The sequence below is a fragment of the Setaria viridis genome, chromosome 7 (assembly GCF_005286985.2).
Source record: "Setaria viridis chromosome 7, Setaria_viridis_v4.0, whole genome shotgun sequence".
NCBI classification, from domain to species: domain Eukaryota; kingdom Viridiplantae; phylum Streptophyta; class Magnoliopsida; order Poales; family Poaceae; genus Setaria; species Setaria viridis.
This window is the reverse complement of record NC_048269.2, coordinates 22411902-22434994: the sequence shown is the minus strand read 5'-3', so window position 1 is coordinate 22434994 and position 23093 is coordinate 22411902. Positions and strand designations below refer to the sequence as shown.

Sequence of the window (23093 nt, the reverse complement as noted above, 5' to 3'; positions counted from 1 at the left end):
AGGTGCCGGCCACATGATCCGTGCGTGGATGGTTTCCAGACAGCCTTGCTTGTTCCACAGGCAAGGTAAGAGCAAGACAAGTATTCCTGAGAGCTCGGAAGTCGGAAGCAACCGGCAGGTGGATTGGATGAATGGATAAGAGGAGCAATCAATCCGTTTTGCCGTTTTGGACATCCGGGACGGAGGGAATGAGAATATCCAGGAAGCAAGCAACAGCTGTCCCATCCCATCGGATTGCTTCTCCTTCGCGTGCAAGCGGAAGTAAAGGCCCAGAAGCATTGCAATTTTGCAATGGGCAAGGCAGGTAGTCCCTGGTACCACGAAACCACTTGGGAAAAAGAAGAGTAAGCTATGTCAAATAGGATAAGAGTAAAGAACTAGTACAACTGCACTTTATGTTCGGCCGATCCACCTGGTTCATAGGCTGGGATATCCTTTCAACCTTTCACCTTCATTTCAGGGAATGCAAATTCATCAATTCTGAACATGTAAAGCGAGTAACTTGGAGAGTCAATTCTGAACACACAGCACAATATTACACTCTTTAACATAAAAAGGGATGAAACGAGTAATTTGGAGAGTCATTCATTCATGATTTAATTTAAAGAATAGTCATAATATAGAGTACAATCATCGGCCGAACTACTCATTTGAAGAATTCTACATGGCCGCCAACATCCATACACAACAGCTTGGCTTCGGAGGCCAGCTTCCTGCTCCTAAACAACACTAGGTTCGTGAGCCGGTGCTTGGGCTGCGGCTCGAAGGATCTCGCGTCAGCGTCCTTCCCCAGGATCACCAGCTCCCTCGCTGGCATCACGTTGCCCCACCAGAAATCACGCAAGACCTCGTGGATGAGCTCCCAGTACGCGCGGTCCCGGGGCACCCGGAACAGGCTGCTCCCGTTAGGCGTCCAGCAGTAGAGTTCCACCCAGTCCCTGCCCATGATCTCCATCAGGCCCTGCACCTGCGGCATGTAGTAGTACGGCATGGCACGCCATGGCAGGGCGAGCTCGGGCTTGCCCTTGTTGAATGGACACTTGACCTCCAGGATCCCACCGTCGAGCTCACATCCGAGGATTCCATCAGGTGAGGCTCCCAGCCATCTGGAGTTGGCTTCGGTGTGCACTGCAAAGCCGAGGGTGCCCACCAGTTTTCCTGTGATGCTTGTATACTGCTCTATGGCCACGCTTTCATGATTTGTCCCCCAGTCCATGGCGGACCTGGCCGCATCAGCCAGTTTGATCTCCGTTTGTCCAAAAACTTTCTCATTCCACAGCTCCGCCCGTCTGTTGCCAGCCCAGAAACCCAAGGCCGTGCTGAAGGTGCTTGTGGTGAGCTTGTCCTTGCGGAGAGCAAACCATTCCTCTGACCGCTGGGCCACGTCAGAAGAGGTGAGCTGGGAGGACACCATGAGAGCTGAAGATGGCTGCAAGGTTAGCAGTGATGGCCGGCTATAGATCTTCAATGATGAACGTGAGCAGCTTCGAGGAATATAGCCTTCAAAGTTTCGTCTTGATGGCAAGAATGTAGACGGAGTTAAACACACGCGAGGAGTTGAAGAGGCTGTTGGGATTTGAAGAAATGTCCTAAACAAACAAGGAACTGCTCAATGGTTAGGGAGCATGTGAAATATGATGTATGCTGTATCTTAACAAAGGCGAGAAGTTAATCTAGGAAAGCATGTAGGAAGCACTCAACAAGAATGATTAACCACAGAACATGCAGTACATGACAATGGTATGCTTCATTTATATGAACTCGCTTCACTTCTTGAATGAAGCATGGCAGAATATTGCAAGCAAGGGTTTATACCTTACCCAATTTCAGCAAGAAGACATTGCTTGGGACAAGTAAAGATTTGGGCAAGAAAGCTAGCTACAGAGATCCCAGACTCTCAAGCAATGGTGTCAACTACAAAGAAGCAAACTCCAGGAAGTCAACAGTCTATGATCACCCAGCCAATGTAAATTACTATGCTGTTCCAACCAGATAGGAAGGTTGGCACTTACAAGTAACAGAGAACTATTTTTCATGCTTTAAATTTTCTGTATGTGTATCTAAGCATTTTCCAAGTTCAAGGCATCTTGCATTTATCAGGCAATTCATTCCAGTTTCAATTTCAGATCAACCATCATCTATGCTATTTTGTCCCATACTCCCATGTAAGAGGCAAAAAAGAAACAGAAAATTCCTAATGTAAGAACATATGGTTGTGGTGATTGAGTTCATATATTCAATTCGTCACTCTCCTCAAACCAAAGATTCATAGTTACTCCTACAAAGCTAAAGTGAAGTCACATGATTGAATAAAGCCTAAGCACAGAGAAGTACATTTCCAGAATTCATGGAAGCTACAGATTATCAAAACAAAAAGAACAATTAGTTCCACGGGGCTAAAGGAAGCAGGCAAGACTGCAAACAGGACAACATTGAAACATGAAACACATTGAAAAGTTGAATTCATTTTGCTCACCAGGCAGCAGACAAAACAACATTACATAGCGGTATAATTATCAACTCAGGGATCTTATAAATCATCAGATTCTCTCTTCTTTCTCCATCACCTCATTTTTACCATTTCAAACACTCCATCATTAATGCCAAGAGTCATATCCTGAACTTACTCCTCAAAGCAGACAAGCAAAATTCAACATGTGCTGGACGCCTGGTTTAGGCTAATTAGGTAATCACTTGGTAGCATTTCACAGTTTGCTAGCTAGAATGCTAGTTGCGAACTAGACTGAAGTTTACTGGCATTCTTGAGCACCCACTGTCATTTTGTGCCACAAAAAAGATACTACTGTCCTAAACCCCCAATACCTCACCAAGCCTAACAATCCATTGAACTAAACATGCAAACAAATTAGGCAGCTCCAAAGGTAAGCACTTGCGTCAAGAGCAGTAAGCTTACCTGAACAAGGCGGAAGCCAAAAAATAAAAGCTACACTCTTAGTACCTGATGAAGCGGCGCGACAGGCAGGGGCGAACGCCGACACGGCCGAGCGCCGCGCGGGCCTCCGGACGGACGCCGCCGCGGGCTGCGCGCGGAGCCCTGCGGACATGGGCGGCAGGCGCCGCTGCGGCACGTGGTCGAACACATGGCGGGCGTCCAGCAGCGTGGGGCGGCGGCGCGAGTAGCAGTGCGGAGGTGGTGAGCTCGCCGCCGCTCTCATGCTGCGCGCCCCCTTTTTCGCTGGCTGCGAAAACACGCGCCGGCTATTTCGGCTCGGCGCGGCGGCGGCGAGCTCCTGTGGCTTTTTTTTTTTAGGACAGCGAGCTCCTGCGGCTAGCCGGCGGCGGCGAGCTAGTGGGCCGGAGACAGCGCGGAGCCGGGTCCGTGAGTAGAAGATATTGCATTTGAGCCCGTTCCGTTCCACCAGCGAAAAGTCCCCTAATCTTCTCCTCGACAGCCGCAACCGTCCGTTAGAAATCGGACGGCTCAGATGCTCCGGTGCGGTCGTTACATTCGACCCCAAAGCCGCTTGTCCCCCCAAACCCAAGAAGAGGCCTACAAGCTAAAACCCCCGTCGACGGCGGCAGCAAGCCAGCGAGGAATCCATGGAGAGCGGCGCCGGCGGCACCGGAGGCGGAAACGTCCCGGAGGACGCCAACGACCGTAAGACATCTCGCCGCTCGTGCGGAGCTTTTGGGTCTTGAAGTATTGAGCGACCCCCTTCTGATTGGTCTTGCATTCGCCGCAGATTGCCCCGGGACGCAGTCGGAGACGGCGGGGAAGGCGGAGGCCTGCGCGGGGTGCCCCAACTAGCAGGTCTGTGCCACCGCGCCCAAGGGTCCCGACCCAGGTAGCCATACCAAACCCTAACCCCGCCGCAGTTTCTTATTCCATATTTGTGTGATTGGCATGATCGCCGGTATCCTTTGCCTGTCAAGAGTAGCTTCGTTGTATATTGTGTCAATGCTTGATACTAGGAAGGCCTGGTTGCAGTAGCGCACTACTCAGTGGAGCACTCGTCCTGCATCTAGATGATAATTTGTTACTTGGTAGCTCACTTGGTGTCCAAAGGCTCATGCTTTTGGTGTATAAGAAGCACATTGATCTGACTGTGATTTATGATGTTTGTAGTTATGGTTATGCCTACTTCAGGCAATGCTTATGATAGTTACCAACTCGATTTGATCCATGCTACAAGGTACTAGATATGTTGCAAAAGGCAGATTTTGGAAACTGTGGAGTGCTTAGAAGATATCACTAGACTCTTATAGATGTACATACGGAGTATAAGCTAAGCATAATGTATTTAATAACCCAAAAGGGCCGCTGTTAGTTTTGACATAGCTATCCCAGAAGCCTGCATCACTTCACTTGTCTGTTTTTTACATGATGAGTTTTACTGTGATTATTCCTCTTATATGCCAATGCTTTCCCAAGTGAGCTTGATTTTTCAACTCATAAATAATACTGAGGTGCTACCTATATTTCCAGTTGGCGGAAAATCTTAAATGTAAGTATTTTTGTTTATTTTTCAGATCTGCTTGCCATCATTGAGCGAATGAGTACCGTAAAACATAAGATACTGGTGATGTCCGAAAAGGCGGTGTCGGAAAGTGTACATTTTCCACCCAGCTCTCATTTTCCCTTGCTGTATGGACTATGAGGCTGGCCTTCTTGACATAGACATGTGCGACCCTAGCATCCCCAAAATGTTAGGCCTTGAAGGTCGGTGTATTCATGATAGCAACTTCGGCTGGCAACCGGTCTATGTTGAGTCAAACCTTGGTGTTATGTCAATTGGCTTCCTGCTTCCCGGCCGATCAAGATGACGCTGTTGTATGGAAGGGTCCTAAAAAGAATCATCTCATCAAACAATTCCTAAAGGATGTGGGGCGACATTGACTATCTTGTCGTGGATACCCCGCCAGGGACGTCAGATGAAAACATCACAATTGTGCAATGCCTTAAGAGCACAGGAATTCATGGTGCAATCATCGTCACCAACCCGCAGCAAGTTTCTCTGATCGATGTGGGGAAGGGGATAAATTTTTGCAAGATGGCTGGTGTTCCTGTCCTGGGCGTCGTTGAGAACATGAGCGGTTTGAGGCAGGCAATTTTGGATATGAAATTTGTGAAGCCAAGTGAGTCAGGCGAGGCAGATGTCACGGACTGGGCTCTTGACTATATTAAGGAGAAAGCTCCCGACCTTTTGTCAGTTGTCGCATGCATTGAGGCTTTTGACAGCAGCAAGGGTGGTGCCGAGAAGATGTGCCGTGAAATGGGGGTCCCTTTCCTTGGGAAGGTGACCATGGATCCCCAGCTCGGCAAGGCAGTGGATGAAGGGAGGTCATGTTTCACTGATCAGAAGTGCAGTGCAAGTGCAAGTGCTCCAGCTCTTAAACAAATAGTTGAGAAGCTGATCAAGCCACAGTAAAAAGATAGCGTGACGCTAGTGCCGTGTGCTCCACTGTATATTACTACTGCTTGGTGAGTGTTTTCACGGGAATGTTAGCTTTGGATAAACTTTCTATCGTGCTTTGCAAAATTGGCCAAATTCTGTAGCGTTCTGTTTTGATACTGGGAAGAGCAGTATGCTGTAGCATCGCAGGTGTAAACAACATTCCATCATTGACCATTGCATATCTATTGAAACATGTACTTTTATTTCACATTGTAGTTGGAATATTCAGCCTAACTTACCACAACACTGTGGTTGGCGGTACAATGAAAATGGGCGATATATATATGCGTGGCCTTATTGTAGGGCACTCTTCCTAGATACACAATTCCTATGATGCCATGGAAACAGATTTTCTCTTCTATGCAAGGGTGGGTGGTACCCATATGTAACCGTGGGTCTGGACATAACCAACTCTAGCGCTCAATTCGTCAGCTTCCTTGGGGCCTCGGCTGCCAGGTTGATATTGGACGGCCTTCATCTTGCCCTCGTCGATGTCATGCAGCAAAGGAGTGAAGATTTGCCAAGCAGCCTGAGAACCAACAGGTATGGTGTTAGAGTGACATGGAATCAGAAGAGTTCTTGAAGATAAAAGGCTCCACATACAACCAGAAAGACACAAATATGCAAGGTGGCACAAACCTTTAACTCGTCTCTGCGAACAAAGTGTTGTTGGTCTCCTCGTATTCTGCACAAACATGGATATTGATCAGACGATTAGTGCAATAAAGAGAAGCTGTCACTTTGCATAGAAGAAAGCTTTGCAAGATTATATGAGCACAAGGCATGGTGTATCCAGCGTTACATGCAATTTCACGATGGAAAGTGAGAATTTCTTTGTAAGAGATATACATATATGATAGAATAACGAAAAGGATGACACATACGTATCCAGGATGAGGCGTTCATATGCCTCAGGAATTTTGACATTTTGGTAGCGCATCCCATATGACAGATCAAGCTCACTCTGTTCAGTAGCCATTTCTAACCCAGGTTTCTTAACCTGCAGTAATTCAATTTTCAAGGAGTATATTAGAAATTCTGTTGCACATTCAAATCCCATCAAGATTTCCTTTTTTTTCAAGAAAATATCAGGACTTACAGTTAGTTTCATGTACATGGCTTCTGATGGCTGGAGGCGTATGACAAACTCATTTCTTCCTTGCTTCTTACCTTCACCAGGTTATACTTATATTCAGTTCAACTATAAGATCCATTGCAAAACCAAATAAAATATCCATTGCAAAAGAATCAACTAGAGGCATTCCATGAAGCTATAAGGTGAGCAAAATTGTCATCCCTAGTATTATTTTGGTGCTCAGTTCGGTTTGTCCATACACCCTACAATTCACATTTGCTTGTTGAACTTAGCATCTAGTCCAGGCGTCCAGCTCGAGTTATTTCATTAACTTGTATGCACATACATTTAAAAATGTCACCAGGAACATCCTTGAATTGCACCCGAACTTCTGCTTTCTTTGAGCTTAATGCTTTACCAGCTTTAAGAATGAATGGAACACCTGCATGATATGAAATATTAGAGGGCTCATACTGAAAGTACAAATACTATGATAGAGAAAAGGGCATGCTGAACTAAAGAAGAAAGGGAAAGAGCAAGTATTTCAATTATATCCTTCAAACACCAGTTATATACTTTTCTACTCTAACATGTAAAGATGTGGTCATGTGGGTGATAGAGATACCTTCCCATCTTTCATTGTGCACCCGAAGAACAACAGACGCAAAAGTTGGGGTATTAGAGTCATCTGGCACTGTAGGGTCATCCTTGTAGCCATCGTATTGTCCCAGGACCACCTCTTCAGGCTTAATAGGGTTCACAGATTGCAGAACCTGACAAAAAGACACGAAATTTATTTCTCTAAGCACTAACAAAACAACAAAATATAAGATGCACACTCTGCTACATCTCAGAGCAAAGCAAACAACAGCAAGAGAATTGGTAGAATTACAATATAGTGTTAACATGAAGGGAGTTAAGAGAGATTGGACCTTGACTTTCTCATCTCTGATGTGCTCAGGCTTAAGAGAGACAGGCTTTTCCATTGCAACCAAACAGAAAACCTGCAGAAGGTAATAAGAATTTATAACTGAGAGTGTTTACTCGTAAAGACATCCATAAAGTACTCTTGAAGAAATTCTATCATGGGCTAGCTATTCCACAGAAGATTCAGCATGTAATCCATAAGTTTAAGTATTCGGAATGGTAAGCGGAAAAAATGGTACGGTAAAAGGAGCCCCCTATTGTCTAGTCACTAAAATACTAAAACTCTAAAAGCTGGACTCCATTATGAAAAAGTAACAAATGCTGAATCATAGTATATGAATGTTCAATATATCTTATTTATGTTTACCTGCAATAAATGGTTCTGAATGATATCACGAATGATTCTGTAGCAAGAGGAGCAGAGTCAGATATTTATAGAGCGAGTAATGAAGGTATGCAGAAAAAAAAATGCGAAAATATTTAAACAATGTGCTAGAGATGGGCGGCATCATCCAGTTGTCTTTATCCTTAACTCATCTGTTTACATATTGAAAGAGAGAGTGACATAAAGCCTTTGTTTTGCAATTCAGTATCAAAGGGAAGCATCTTTCATGTTATTTGGTTGCTGTAGTATTGTAATTTTACTCTCTAGATTTTACAAGTTTAAGCAACAATAGAAAGCATGCATCCTCAGTTTCAAATATAAGTACATCTATACATTAATAAGGACCAAACAGGGCTGAATATTTCTCAATTTTCTCATCATTACCATGCATAATATGCATGTTCAAAGGATATTTGTATTTTAACTTTTAAGAGCATGGTATTAGATCAGACAACTTCATAAAAATGCTATTGAAATACACTAAACTAAAAACAATGTTGCACATACCCATATTGGTCGAAATATCCTCCGCGCCCTTCAGTCCCGAAGTCCTCCCTGAATACAATCTGCAGGGTTGGATTAATTAGCATGCCATGCTGTTCATACTATAAGTTTAGACTATTTATGGAAAGGCATTCATGCTTTCAGTTATCTAAGGTTCAATTTAGTTCATTTCAAACATCACTAAATTGTAGCAGTAGAATACAACAGCTTTCTACTATAGTCACAAAAACGGTCAGGTAAAACAATTTATAAAAGGAACCACAGTTATGTACATGGAACCTTATACCAGCAAAACAAAGTTGCCTACTGCTAGCTACTGAATAAAAATCAGCTTACCTGTATATTATCAATATTATCACGGTTCCAAAGAGGCAAGAACAAGCGGTTGGCAAAACGAAGGACAAGCTGTAACATGTGATTGGTTCAAAATTAGTTAGACAAGTGTTGGTGAAACGTAAAGTAAGTCAAGCAAAATTACAGCCATTACCAAGTTTTGGACCAACTCTTTCCCCAGGTAGTGGTCTATTCTGTACAGTTGGTGTTCCTCGAATAGCTCCCCAAGTTGGGCACTTAGTTCTTCTGCAGAATCCAAGTCCTTTCCAAAGGGCTTCTCAACAATGACTCTAGTCCATCCAGGGTGAGAAGCTGCATGCACAACACTAATGTCAAGCCCAAACTCGATAGATGTAGTTGTGCAATTTAGTACAGTAGTATGCCACTCGACATTTGGAATCTGTATATATTACTACAATGAGAACTGATATGGGATTTAGTTGATAAATAGCACAGATGTCCTTTGTATCCCTTCCAAAACAAATTCATATTTGACAGAATGTTTATTTTTTAAATCTCAATGGCAGCACTACACAAAGACAGAAGTGAACGACAGGTAGGAACCAAAGCATAAAAATAATTATGCTCTTGTTACTACTGAAAAAAACAGAAGTTTTGAATAACAATGTAAAAGTTTATTGAGCTCTAAGCAAAACAAAAGAAAACAGATATTAATGAAGCTGAACCTTTCACTAACTTTGCGATGCTTATTTGTTCATTGAACAAATGAAATGCAACAGCTTATCAGAATTCTAAAAAAAACAACACAGAGAATCGGAAACAAACTTTACATGGATTCATGCAATATGTTCTGATCATTTTGCACACTGAAGGGTAGACAGATGGAGGCAATGCCAAATAAAAGAGCCTGCGATAGCTTTCTGATTTGCTTGATGCCTCATACTCCGATATTGCCTTGTTCAATTTCTCAAATCCCTCTCCATTGTCATAGGAACCACTGACATATTTTATCTGAGACACAAATTACCATGATGATGCCTGTGTCATTTAATTAAATTCAGTGTGGTTATAATAACAACTTACTAATTGCAAAAATTCTGAAACATCTTCTTCCGGGGCTCCTTTGAGATACCTGTATAAAAAGAACACCTGTCAGTGAAGTTCAAAAAGTAAAGGTGCACATCTTAACAATTCCATGAAGCTGCTAAACATCTAGGAATATATATACAACGCATTTCAGATCAGGTTTCGAGGTTATATTTTTCTAAATGCAGCAATATGGAAACAAGGAAAATCTTTGCAGAATAAAACAGCTGTGTTATGCAACCTAAGAACTAGGTCCAGCAATCTGAAAACCTTACCCACGAATGCGTTCTCTTAACCCATCATCAGAAAGATTTGATCTAGCATAACCAAATATATGCACTTCGCCGGACTGTATAAATCCCTGTAACGCATGAACATTAACTTCAATAAGTATATTGATGAACTTGATAATAGTGTCAATCACAGAACTGGACATATTCTAGAAAAACAGGAACTGCAAAGATGCCACATGTCTGTAAGACTGTAAAGATTAAATTTATATCTTCAAGAATGGACTACAACATGTGTTGAAGCTTGATCTATTTTAGTCACTAGTCCTTCAAATTGTCTTCTACACTGTCCTATCTCAAATGGGAGAAAGGTACAATTATGTGTGCTTATAATTGTGATACGACCATCCCGACAAAGCAAGTATTGAGTACTTGGTATGAAATGGCTCAACTGGATGTGCATTACAGCTTAAGTTTGTCTAAATTGTAAAATTGCTCAGGGAATGTTTAGTACTTAGAGCTGTCAGATACCTGATCGAAAAGGTGGTAGAGTGCTGGGAAAGTCTTCTTCTTGGCAAGGTCACCGGAAGCCCCAAGTACAACAATAGAGAGACACCCTTGTTCTGAAGGAAGGTCTAGGTCTCTAGATAAAGAATTAAAGCTGCTCCGCCTTGATGATGGTGAAGATCCTCCTGACATGATAAATAGGACAAGCCTCTTCTACCTGCTACAATGATACAACTAACCAAGTGAGAAAGACACCATTGGGGTCACCATAGACATTTTCATACTGCTTATGCAATATCCAACAACAAACAAAATAAGCTAGCAGAGCACATAAATAACTTCTGTAGTTAAGCTGTCCCATGCAAATGCAATGCCATTTCTTTTATGCCAAAAGGAGCATGGCAGCTACTGCAATCGCAGAACTGGATACAAAAACTGGCATGATCAGATCTAAGATCACACCCCCTTTTCGCCTTTTAAGTGAACTAGATCTAATGGCATGCGCCTCATGCTTTTTAGGACAAAGCACATCAGATTATTGTATCATCGCAGAAGGTAGTCAGCTTATTGTATTGTCGAAAAAGCATCTCAACTTATTTCTCATGCTGCCGAGTCACTAAAAGCACCATATCTAAAGGTCAACATAGCAGTATCCACTTAAACCCGAGAGGTCAACTCTAATCTTCTAATATCTAAAAGAGCATTACAAAGTCGTCACTCTTTGATTTGGAATTTACACTTGCTAAACCCACTTACGGTGTAAAGAAATGCACACGAAGCAAACACTTGTGGTCCAGCCTAATCGTGGAACTAGAAATTAAAAGGGAAACGTCCCAATTTAATATGCCAAAACCTCCGCTGATTCCCAACTCATGGCGAAGCGAATTCTGGTTTGGTTCAAGCCGGTCCGCCTTCGCCTTGGGGTTTTAGCAATTTTGATATCTGCGCATCACCGGTTGTTCCGTCGGAACGGCCCGTTTGGAGAAAAAAGAAAAGAAAAGAGAAGATCTGCAACCCGGCAGCACAAGATCCGCGGCGGAACCGTCAGCGACTGAGGAAAAGAATCTAGAGCAACATACTAGAAGACCGCGACCCCGCAACACCCCCCGGAGAGGAAAAAATCCTGATAAGCAGCAACGTTAACCCGGCCGGAGCAGGAGCTGACGAACCGAGAAACCTCGGACTCGCCGAAGCAGGCAAAGGCGCGGGATTTTCTGTTTTCGCGGCGAGGAAAAAGGAGGAGCAGGCGGCGGCGGGTGTGGAGAGACCGAGAGAGAGAGAGATCACTGACCAGCGGCGAGATTTCCGGGTGGAGAGCTAGAGCGAGCGCCGAGCGGGACGGGTGGTGGGAGGGAGGCGGGCGGGCACCCTGTCGCTGCTTCGACCGGTCCCCCTCGGCGGCAGGCCCGTTTTTATACCGTGACGCCCCCCCTGACCCGTCTGTCGCCTCGCTTCGTTTCCTCTTTTACCTGCCCGCCACCTACCTGCCTTTCCCGGCTCACCTGCGCGCGACCGCGCGCGTGCCAGCGTGCTCTGTGCCACCAACCCCGATCCCTTCGCTTCCACCAAAGCTTGGTGTGGTGTGGAAACTGGTAACGGCAGAGGAAGTTAATGGCGCGGGGGTTTACGTGCTGGCCCCTGCTAATCGCTGGATTTTGCTTCGTGATGATGCCCGGTCTTGGCGAAAGGACGCGACGCACACGCTCACCAGTCTTGGCACACATTGCTGGATTTTGCTTTTGTGATGATCCGTGGTCTTGGCAAAACGACGGGAGGCACAAGCTCACCGATGGCAGGCGACGCTATCCGGTCTTAAGGTTTACTAAGTCGTATTGCTGTTGACATGTAGAGTACTACAGTACGTCATTTATAGCTGAAAGATGAATATATATATATATATATATATATATATATATATATATATACACACACACACACATATATATATATATGTATGTATGTATATGTATATGTATATATACGTAGGGAGAGTATGCTCTACGGTCGGTCATAGAAAGCTTATTCTATGGCCAGTCCATCCAACCCACTAGAATGGTTACAATAACTTGAATGGTTTTCAGACAACAATGTAGTCGCCTTACTAGAATTGATATGCCCATTCTTTTATGTCGTAATTTACTATAAATCAATTGTACCATAATTTGGTCTAGAAGTTACCACAATTTTTGGCGTCAAGATGCTTTTTTTAAGTAAATTATGGTCCAATCGATTTATAGTAAATTACGACATATTAGAATGGACGTATCAATTCTAGAAAGTCGACTACATTGCTGTCGGAACCCATTCAAGTTATTATAACCATTCTAGTGCATTGGATGGGCTGGTCACAGAATAAGCTATTCTATGGCTGGTCATAGAGTATACTCTCTATATGATGTAGGAGTATACGTGAATGGCACGTTCCACGAGAGGAACCTAACGTTGGGAGCAGTGGTGGATTTAGCCGGTGAGTTAAGGAGGGACTCCCTCTTCTTCCTCTCCCTCCACTCCCTTCTCTTCTTCCTAATGAATTGCATAAGCTGTGGCTAATTTGCGAGATGAATCTATTAAGTCTAATTAATTTATAATTAGCACTGTAGCATCACATGATCAAATCATGGACTAATTAGGCTTAATAGATTCGTCTCGTGAATTAACCTTCATTTATGCAATTAGTTTGTAATTAACCTATATTTAATACTCTTAATTACTATCTAAACATTCGATGTGACAAAACTAAACTTCAGATCTGTCTCCGAATGGAGCATAAGATTTCAGGTTTGCGAACCTTTGTTTGCAGCTTTCCATGGGCCTCGTGGCTCCTGGTGTGCAGCTGCCTGCTGGCTCGTTCGATTCGTGTTGTGGCTTTCGGGTGGTTGCTCTCCTCTCCCTTTCTCATCTCTGCAGGTTGTGCAGCAGCGCTGAAAACGAACGAACGCCCGCGGCCCCCTGCCTTCTGCCTTCTGGTACGTACCGTAGATGACAAGTACGCGTGCGTCCGTGCTCCTGATGGAATACGTTATACGTCAACCACTAACCACCGATCCGATCTGCCATTCTGCATGTGCCTCAGCCTCATTGAGGCAGTACTGTTACCGTGGCATTACCTTAATGGTCATCACTCATCCGTGTAACCTTGTGTCCTTTTACTGGAGAGAGCGAGCGAGCGAGCGAGAGAGAGAGAGAGAGAGACCGTCTCACTCTATTCAGCGTTTCCCAAGGTCCCAAACTGCGAAGCAGGTCTACTGAAAAATCTTAAGAAGCAGGCAGCAGCACCGCAGCTTTGCTGAGTTCTGCTTTCTTGAGAGGACGCCGACCGAAAAGGTCAGTTTTGTACTCCTGTTCTCGTCGGCAGGTTCGCGTCGGAGTCCACGGGTTTTGCGGTATTTGCTGCGGGGGGTGTCGTTGCAAAAGTTGAGCGCACTGACTGAGAGTCTGAGACTGACAGAGGCTTGAAACCGGATTCCTTTTCCTTGCCTCTGTTTGACTTTTGACTTTGACCGCCGGCGCCGCAGGACGGGAAGTACCGGTGCGCCCGCCCGGCTGCTATCCTACCAACCAACCACTGAACCACACCACCCCTGCAACGAAAACTTGTGCTACTACGTTGTCTCTTCAAGTCGAAACCGGCAAAGCTGTTCAAGTCGAAACCAACTTCCACGGTTAAAGATTCTACACGTACACCTCTCTCCCGAGATGTCAGCAAAACAAGCAGTTGAGCAAACAATCCGAGACCTCAGGTTATCTTGGACAAGAAATTGCCAGATCGGTCACATTCCGCTACTAGTTGGTGGTTTGGATGCTCAGCTGCAACGTGTGCCTGCGAAACTCGCCACTTCACCGGAACGGACCGGTGCCCTGCCCGTGCCCCACCTCGGTCGCTTATGATTCAAGATCGCATCATGCCGATCTCATCTTACATGCTGCCCGACGATGAGAATTGGGGAATTCTGCAGCTGCACTAATTTAATTTCTGCGGAAGCGACGGCCAAAAATGCCAGATAGAAGTCGTGGAATCATGCGTGATGATACATGGAATCGAGCGATAGGGACAACCACCTATAAGCAGCCTCCCCCCTAGCCGTAGCCGGCTCCTCAGGTCCCAACAACAGATACGCTAGCAGCCGCCATGCGGGCCCTTATCCGAAATTCAGGAAGCAGAAAAAAAAAAGGAGAAACTGTCGTGAGGTGGATGCAGACTAAAACAATGCTGCCTCGACTAGTCAGCAACTACGCTTCCAGTTCCAGACACTAAGCCTATAGTAGAATTAAAGTATGGGCACTTTATGATACCACATACTCTTAAACGTTGAACGAAAGCACCCATTCACCTGCTGTCCTAAACATTGAACAGGAACACACAGATATCGCGATCACGCATAGCATAATCTAGCTGGCCCACGGACCACAATCAACTGAAGAAAATGCTTGCCACTCAGCGACAAATTAGTCGCTGATGAGGGCTCCGTCACCATCAATTACAAGAAAGCAACCTGCCACAATATCATGGGCTTGGGCAGGATAAAACGCACAGGCAATCCAGATCTGAAAGCTCACGTTTGTTAGTATCTTCAGTTTTCTGAAATGTATCGCGTGAAGACAGGCACAGGCACAGCATTGCACCGTGAAGCCGCGTAAAGAAGACCTGACTATTATTTCCACTGTTACTATGGTGTTTACACGATGCGTAAGGTGGCAAAGCGCTTAGCCAGAGCACCATTCTGACGACTCGCAACACATCAAATTTACTCCCACCTACAAAAGTGGGGACCCACTCCTAATGCCCCAACAGCTTGAGGATAGTACTGCAGCAGTGCGGCCTGTTCAGATTCGAACTTGTTGAGCCATGAATTATGAGTGTTTAGAAGCCTAACAGAGTGATTCTGTGTTGAGGGCAGGAAAATACTTGATGCCCCAAGCGGTATCACCTGCAAAGATGTGGTAGATAACAGTCATTTTTTTTTGTGATCTTGCAAGTCAAAGATGTTCTGAAACAAAAGAAGTAGAGTACACATGGAGTTCGAGCAAACAGGAGTATCGCGATAGAAATATCCTTTGGTCGGGTTGCTTCAACACACAACATAATATGAGATGCATGCACCGAAATGAAACTGCAATAGACTATGTAAGCATTTATATGACCATTTAAGGGTAAACATTCAATGCAAACAAAAATTAACCAAAACATGGACTCTACTAGGCAAGGAACCACTTCAAAGCTCCTTGTAAATTCTAACAATGTTCTGAAATGCTGGATAGGGCATATGCGCACTGATCGAAACAAGATCAGGAATAATCTGCGGAAACTTGACAAGTTGTTCTCCTTTTAACTATTTGACTACAATGGAACGAAGATTAATTTGGATTTTCCTACCAAGAGTGTGTGAGTTCATCACAAGTATCTTCATGTATGAAGTTGTCATAGTTTCCTAACAGTGCGAACTAGAAGACTGACAAAAAAAACTTTGGAAAAGGCCCCCCAAAACAAAAGATTGCAATTGAGAAGCTTACCTTTTGAGCCACTTTGGTTTGCCTGGCTTCTCATTTGCTGTTGGTGCAGGATTAGATTGGGATACACCAGACTGAACAGCAGGAGAGTTCATCCTAGAATCATCAGGTTGACTAGCAGGTTTCAACAGCAGTGACAGTCCATCCAAACTTTGAATTTCTTCACGGAGAAAGGGTCCTGATTTTAGATCATCTGCCAACGAACCTGCATGTCCAAAGCATTTGATACCACTCATTAAAAAAACTCATGAATACTGAACATCTAACAAAGTAACAACCATAATTTTTTTTGGATAATAGGTGTGAGTGTGAGGAAACACAACTTTATAAGGTGTGACACTGAAATCAATTTCTGTTAAGATGCACAACTATTTAAAACATATAGCTGAGAGGTAATTATCGTTATATTCTTAACTTGGAACTAGTCATTATGATGATTTATACCTTCAGGCAGATCATAAGAAAAGTGGACGTTCGCTCCAGGGACAAAACCAGCTGTATAGAAGTCCTGTGATGTGTCTAGTATACGCTTCTTTGGAGGTACTGTATCTGTTGTAGAATTGAAAGGACCCAGCATTAAGAAATTGTAAACAGTACATGTCTAAGATGAGTATGGAAGATATCTAGAACCTCAGTGTAAGGCAAACGCATGCCAAATAACATAACACCAGAGATCACAATGATTATCAGAATGCACATTCACAAGTTCAACACAAGGAACATTTGGCATACAAGTTCAATGGCGCGTGTTTTATCTAAAATAGGCACTATGGTAATCATATTTATATGCTGCTGCTGTTCAAATTGTGATCCAGAATAGGCACCAAACTGTCAGAACAAAGCATAATGAGGAGAGACCTCCCATTTGACACTGTTGTACAGACTTAATGAATCAGTGTTGCCAATGGCTCTACACTTCTACAACATTGTTTTATTTTCTAGTAGCACTTAATAATAATAATAATAATAATAATAATAACAACAACAATTGTCTCATAATTGGAAGAAAACCCTTTGCACAAAATGATGTATTAGATTTTTTCACAGATTTCTTAAGTGTGATACTATTTTTGTCAGTTAGCTGTTTCCCTACTTGCCAGGATTTCCAACATATTTGTTCGCCAAAAATAAATATAAGCAAGTCTTATCTTAGCAAATACAGCCAAAATAAATTATTGCCGTGGTAAAATACAAAGGAATGATCAAGGGTGAAAGAGGACCGGAGAAACATATAATAGTTATCTCTACATCATCCCTAAAAGAGAAGCAGGACTTACAAAGATAGAATGGCAGATCTGGTCTAGCAAGTACTTTCATGAGCAGGTCCACTAGACTATGAATCCTATCTGATGGAAGAAAGTCAGCCTCAAGAATGTAGCCATCAGGGAATCGCACCCTCATTACCGCCTACAATCATGCATGTAACCATCAGAGAATCGCACCCTCATTAGTGCCTATAATCAAGGTGGTTACCAACAACGTTGAAACAGAAAAAATCTAAACTAAGTTCTCTAAGTTAGAACTATGTATTGTTATGACATATTATTAAGACAATTCACATGCTAGAAGTTAATCAGCACACATTTATCTATCAAATATAAGAAAGTACACCTGCTCTTCAAGCATCTCTTAAGGTATTTTTTTCTGAATTCTCATAATGCTGTATTAAAAAGAAGCTAACTAGGACTTGCACAGAAAAGGAACGGAAGAACTGGTAATGGCGATTGCAATCTTCAAATTGTTTCTTTGTATAGAGTACTGGACGAAGAAGCATTGCATATTAATTGATTGTGAGAAAATTAAATGGGAACAGCGTGGGATCTTATAGACCTTTGCTATCTTTGCTCGCTGAGCAGCAAGTTCTGCCTCACGCATCTTGCGAGTCTTCAGCATTTTAGATTTCTCTGAACAAATTCATCATTTTAAACAGCATCACAGTATGTAAATCAGACAGCAAAACAGTAAAGATTAACCAGTATTAATCTAAGTTGGTACTAAAGAAACATTAAAGATCCGAAACCATATTCTGTACCTGCCTTCCTGATTGATACCAAGTTGTGGTAATCAGCAGGCTGAAGCTCATAAAATTCATCATCTTCCTCTGGAAGAACAATGTTTTGATGTCACAACAGAACTAGCATAAAGACAATAAGAAAGGTTTCGGTTAAAAAAAGCAGATCAAGTTTAGGTACCATAATCTGCACTGGGCAGCTTGCTCGGTTGTTGAGCAAATTTCTCTCTTGAAAAAACTCGGATCTGGTGTCCAAGTTCCTCTGACACTGCTTTCAACTTGTCCTGAGATTTTCCAAAGAAAACAAAATTGTTAGGTCTTGTGGTACCTACCTTTTCTATCGGTGAAAACTCAGAATACAAAGGTTTCAACTTTCATCCAAACAGTCATCACTCGGAAAATAAAACCATAAAAAACAATTCAAATTTGCAACTCTGGGAATGTTGTAGAACGACGGAAGCACGCATTGCTCGGGTTGATCCCCGAGATGAACAAATCAGAAGCAAAGAACCTATCTTATCTTGTACGCACAAATTCAGGAACTAAACACGCAACAAGAAGTGGACTTCCTAAACCCTCTAGCAGAACGTGGCAGCCCTAAAGAACTAGCGCCATTCCCGAAACCCACAGGCAAGAATAAATTTTCGCGCATCCACTGCCCCAGCCAAAGAACCTCACTACAGCCTCCCCTCCCGGACCCTAGGGCCGGCGCTAACCCGAACGAACAGAACAGGGGGCCGCCAATCCTCCAAGAACCCTGCCCAAGGAACCGCGCGCCGCACCAAGAACCAAAACTACCTGGAGCAAGCACCCGTACATCCAGGCAAAGAACGGAAGCGATCAACTACATAATCGCGCAGGACCGCGTGGGGGGGGGGGGGGGGGGGGGGGGGGGGGGGAGGTGCGCACGTACCGCGGCGTGCTGCGCGTCGGCGTCGAGATCCATGGCCACGGACGCCGGCGAGAGGTCGTCGTCGCCGTCCTCGCCCCTCTTCCTGCGGCGAGTCGCGCACGGCCAGAGGAGGGTGGTGGTGGAGGAGGAGGGGCCCGCCCGGTGGTGGGTGTACTCTGCTTCCATCTTGGAAGGGAAGGGAGAGGAAAGGAAGCCTTGGCGAAGTGGGGACGGGCGGGCCCGGGTTTCGGGCTGCCGGTTTTTCAGCTCCGACTCCGGATCCGATGCGTTGGAGAGAGAGAGAGCACGCGGCGGCCAACGTTTTTATTCTGCTCATCATAGGCCTGACCAAACAGCTCGAAATTGTTTTGGGCCGGATCTTTGGGTATCGTCAGCCCGGACACGCATGTGGCCCGCGTTGCCGGCTGAAGAAGACATGCCTGATAACGCACACAAACCATGTCAAGCTGTGAAGTACAAGTCACAGGCCCATTCATTTCAAAACGAATCAAGTTGCTTGGGGTCGTAAATTGTAACATGTAAATGGTAAAAGTTAAGAAGCACAACTTGACAAGGAGCTGTCAAATTGCCATGATTTTTTACGGAGAGAGAATTGCCGCTACCATGAGAAAAATTGCAGAGAAGGGAGGGTTAATGTGTACATGGGACATTTTTTAGAACTTGGATATTGGCTTGTGTACATGTGACTAAAAGGCCATAACCATTTCAATGATCAAGATCAGAAAATGTTAGGGTTAGGGATTAAAAAGAGCTAGTGAGATGAATAGACCATTTAGGGGGTGTTTGTTTCTTTAGCACCTCCTAAAATTCCTGTCACATCGAATGTTTAGATATTAATTAGGAGTATTAATCATAGGCTAATTACAAAACTAATTGCACAGATGGAGACTAATTTGCGAGACGAATCTATTAAGCCTAATTAGTCCATGATTTGACAATGTGATGCTACAGTAAACATGTGCTAATGATGGATTAATTAGACTTAATAGATTCGTCTCATGAATTAGTTTCCATCTGTGTAATTAGTTTTATAATTAGCTCATGTTTAGTCCTCCTAATTAGCCTCCAAATATTTGATGTGACATAAATTTTAGTCAGGACTAAAGACCCAAACACCCCCTTAGTAAGACGGCATCTGTCGTGGTGAACTATAGATCGGGGACGGACACGACTTGAAGATACTTTAGTGACCACTTACTGGTCAGTGCAGCAGTAGGCTAGCTCGTTTTGAAGGTGACTTGACTTCGAGATTGTCCAGCAGGAGGTAGTGGATCTATTCAAACTAAACTTCATGTCACATCGAATGTTTAGATACTAATTAGGAGTATTAAATATAGACTAATTACAAAACGATGGGGGCTAATTCGCGAGACGAATCTATTAAGCCTAATTAGTCCATGATTTGACAATGTGATGCTACAATAAACATGCGTTAATCATGAATTAATTAGGCTTAATAGATTTGTCTCGCGAATTTGCCTCCATCTGTGTAATTAGTTTATAATTAACTCATGTTTAATCCTCCTAATTAACCTCCAAAGATTTGATGTGACATGAACTAGACTTTAGCTCAATGATCCAAATGTCCCCTAAGCATCCATCGACGAGAGAGAACCATGCACCATGTAGGTGGGAGGGGCAGGAAACGGATCGTTCCACTGATGCTGGCACAAGTGGAGAAGAAAACGCCAAAACGGGGAGAGAAGCCGGAGGTAGTGTTAGAGATAGATTTCAGTTCATGTAAATGTTAGAGATAGATTTGATCTCTCGTAAATCATGTACACGGTTGTATAACATGTACAGATATATTCCTCATATGATATATAAGAAGTTCAACTAGAGATAGAGATAGATAGAATCAGATTTAAATGAATTGAGTCACAAGTTGTAACCAATATCCATGTACAATACGCAGGTTCTTCTGCAGAAGCTATTGCAGCTTTGGTTCAAGACTTGAGGACTGATTTTGCTATGAAAGACTTAGGAAATCTTAGCTACTTCCTTGGTATAGAAGTGCAACCGGTTCGGGGAGGCATTTTGCTTTCACAAGGGAAGTATGCATCAAATATTATACGAAGGGCTGGCATGCATAAATGTAAGTCTCCTCCTACACCACTGTCAGCTAATGAATAGTTATCCAAGGATGATGGGCAACTTCTGTCACCTGAGGATGGTACTCGCTAGAAGCATTGTAGGGGCTTTGCAATATCTACGCTTACCCGTCCTAATATAACTTTTGCTGTTAACAAGGTTTGCCAATTTTTACATACACCCACTACTACACATTGATCGGCAGTTAAAAGAATTTTGAGATATATAAATGGTTCGATTCATCTTGGCTTGAGGATCAGCAAGTCTGAATCACTATTGGTAAGTGCTTTTTCGGATGCCGATTGGGCTGCAAGTGGCAATGATAGAAGGTCGACTGGAGGATTTACCGTATTCTTCGGAAGTAATCTAATATTTTGGAGTGCTAGGAAACAAGCTATTGTATCCAGATCAAGTACAGAAGCTGAGTATAAGTCTCTTGCAAATGCCACTGCGGAAGTAATTTGGATTGAGGCTTTGCTGGATGAATTAGGTGTAAAATTATAGCAAGCTTCTTGTCTCTGGTGTGATAATTTGAGCGCCACGTATCTGTCTGCCAATCCAGTGTTCCATGCTCGAGCAAAATATATTGAAATAGATTTTCATTTTGTTCGTGAGAGAGTTGCAAGAAAACAGTTGCAAATTCGGTTCATATGTTCACAAGATCAAGTGGCAGATGGGTTCACAAAAGCGTTGCCTACATGCAGTTTTGAAGATTTCAAGATCAATCTTAGTCTGGAACACAAACCAGGCTAAGGTTGAGGGAGGCTATTAGAGATAGATATGAGTTCATGTAAATGTTAGAGATAGATTTGATCTCTTGTAAATCATGTACATGGTTGTATAACATGTACATATATATTCCTCACGTGATACACAAGGAGTTCAACTAGAGATAGAGATAGATAGAATCAGGTTTGATTGAATTCCTTGAGTCACAAGTCGTAACCAATATCCATGTACAATACTATGGCATTACGACCGGACTATATAACACGCAACCGTTCACAAGTCGTAACCAATATCCATGTACAATACTATGGCATTACGACCGGACTATATAACACGCAACCGTGGTATGCCGAGTTTGGCTATCCACGTTTCCACCGAATCTTTCAGGTAGGAGATAGTTTTGGTTCATTTATTGGATCAGCGTCATACCATTCATACGTGCATTTGAGAAAATCAGTATTGTGATCCCTCCCTCCTCCCAAAAGAACCGCGAGGGGCGTCTCTCGATGGGGAGGATTTGACGAACGGATGAACGATGGACCAACCGCGTCACCATGCTTTTTGCGAGCTGCTATTGAACAAGAACAAGGATTGGGCAGGACACGATGATGAGCGCTGAGCATGAGTTGTTTCCATTTCACGCGTGTAGTAGCAGCTAGGAGGAATGGCTGTGGAGACTATAGAGGGCAGAGGCGGCTGTCGCGTGGAGGACAATGGACCAAAGGCACTGTCACGCTGGAGCTGGACGGCGTCGCCCCTGCCCTCCGTCCCTAATCCCTTGGCATCATCATCATCGACTCATCGTTGCCTCCGATCGACCCGGTCGCCCCGCCCGCTCTGAATCCAAGGCAGGCGCCGCGCAGCCGTGGTCCACGCCCCCGGCCACCGGCACCGGCAGCGCTGCCGCTGTTCATCCCCTAGCAGGCTAGCAGCAGCGGAGCCAGAGCCAGACCGAACGGGCCAGGCCAGCAGGGGCCAGGCCAGAGCGGCGGCCCACGGGGCAGCAGCAGGCGAGCGCGTGAGGCGTCGTCGGCCACAAGACAGGCGGCGACGGGTTGGCTGGCGGCTGGCGCTGGCAGACACGCGCACGCTCCCCCGCACGTTGGCACGCGGCCCGCACGTTGCATCCCCCTTCCCCCACCCGCCCAGGCGATCGCTTTGCTTTTCCATTAGCGACGCAACAACGAGATTGCTCTCGGCCTCGCTCGCTGCTTTTCAGAGCTCTCTTTCTCTCTGGTTTTGACGTGTCGCTGCAGGCTTGCAGCCGCTACAGGACGCGTTAGTGGCAGTGGAATGTACTAGGTCTGGCGCGTTGCGCCGTTTGGTTGGTAGCTGCTACGCTCGGTGCACTTGCCCATCTCCTCGGCGAGTGGCGTGCCGGCTAATCTCGCATGATGGTCTATTGGTCTTGGTAGC

At 44.3% G+C, this 23093-nt stretch overlaps 3 protein-coding genes and 1 pseudogene across 5 annotated transcripts; 1 reads left to right on the top strand and 3 right to left on the bottom strand.

Annotated features, from left to right (window-relative positions):
• Window positions 1–560: 560 nt before the first annotated feature.
• On the bottom strand, window positions 561–3326 carry LOC117864248 (uncharacterized). Its single transcript, XM_034748281.2, has 2 exons — window positions 2960–3326; window positions 561–1605 (listed from the first exon to the last, which is right to left on the bottom strand). Exons 1-2 carry the CDS (start codon window positions 3174–3176, stop codon window positions 647–649), a joined length of 1176 nt encoding a protein of 391 aa, XP_034604172.1. The 5' UTR covers window positions 3177–3326; the 3' UTR covers window positions 561–646.
• Window positions 3327–3396: 70 nt separating this feature from the next.
• Window positions 3397–5496, top strand: LOC117864249 (cytosolic Fe-S cluster assembly factor NBP35-like; annotated as a pseudogene).
• Window positions 5497–5598: 102 nt separating this feature from the next.
• LOC117864245 (glucose-6-phosphate 1-dehydrogenase, cytoplasmic isoform) lies at window positions 5599–11874 on the bottom strand. Of its 3 annotated transcripts, none has more exons than XM_034748277.2 (16): window positions 11717–11874; window positions 10450–10642; window positions 9964–10049; window positions 9686–9734; window positions 9433–9613; window positions 8796–8953; window positions 8645–8713; window positions 8312–8370; window positions 7787–7823; window positions 7425–7496; window positions 7118–7265; window positions 6839–6934; window positions 6517–6587; window positions 6302–6417; window positions 6057–6102; window positions 5599–5946 (listed from the first exon to the last, which is right to left on the bottom strand). In XM_034748277.2, exons 2-16 carry the CDS (start codon window positions 10615–10617, stop codon window positions 5776–5778), a joined length of 1527 nt encoding a protein of 508 aa, XP_034604168.1. In that variant the 5' UTR covers window positions 10618–10642; window positions 11717–11874; the 3' UTR covers window positions 5599–5775. The 3 variants fall into 3 exon arrangements, with proteins under 3 accessions (XP_034604168.1, XP_034604169.1, XP_034604170.1); XM_034748278.2 differs by having other exon boundaries at window positions 10450–10645; window positions 11717–11872; XM_034748279.2 differs by lacking the exon at window positions 11717–11874 and adding an exon at window positions 11595–11706.
• Window positions 11875–14967: 3093 nt separating this feature from the next.
• LOC117865712 (plant UBX domain-containing protein 1) lies at window positions 14968–19084 on the bottom strand. Its single transcript, XM_034749953.2, has 8 exons — window positions 18858–19084; window positions 18126–18228; window positions 17966–18034; window positions 17764–17837; window positions 17211–17340; window positions 16378–16482; window positions 15937–16138; window positions 14968–15353 (listed from the first exon to the last, which is right to left on the bottom strand). The coding sequence occupies exons 1-8, from the start codon at window positions 19020–19022 to the stop codon at window positions 15350–15352; spliced, it is 852 nt and encodes a 283-aa protein (XP_034605844.1). The 5' UTR covers window positions 19023–19084; the 3' UTR covers window positions 14968–15349.
• Window positions 19085–23093: the final 4009 nt, after the last annotated feature.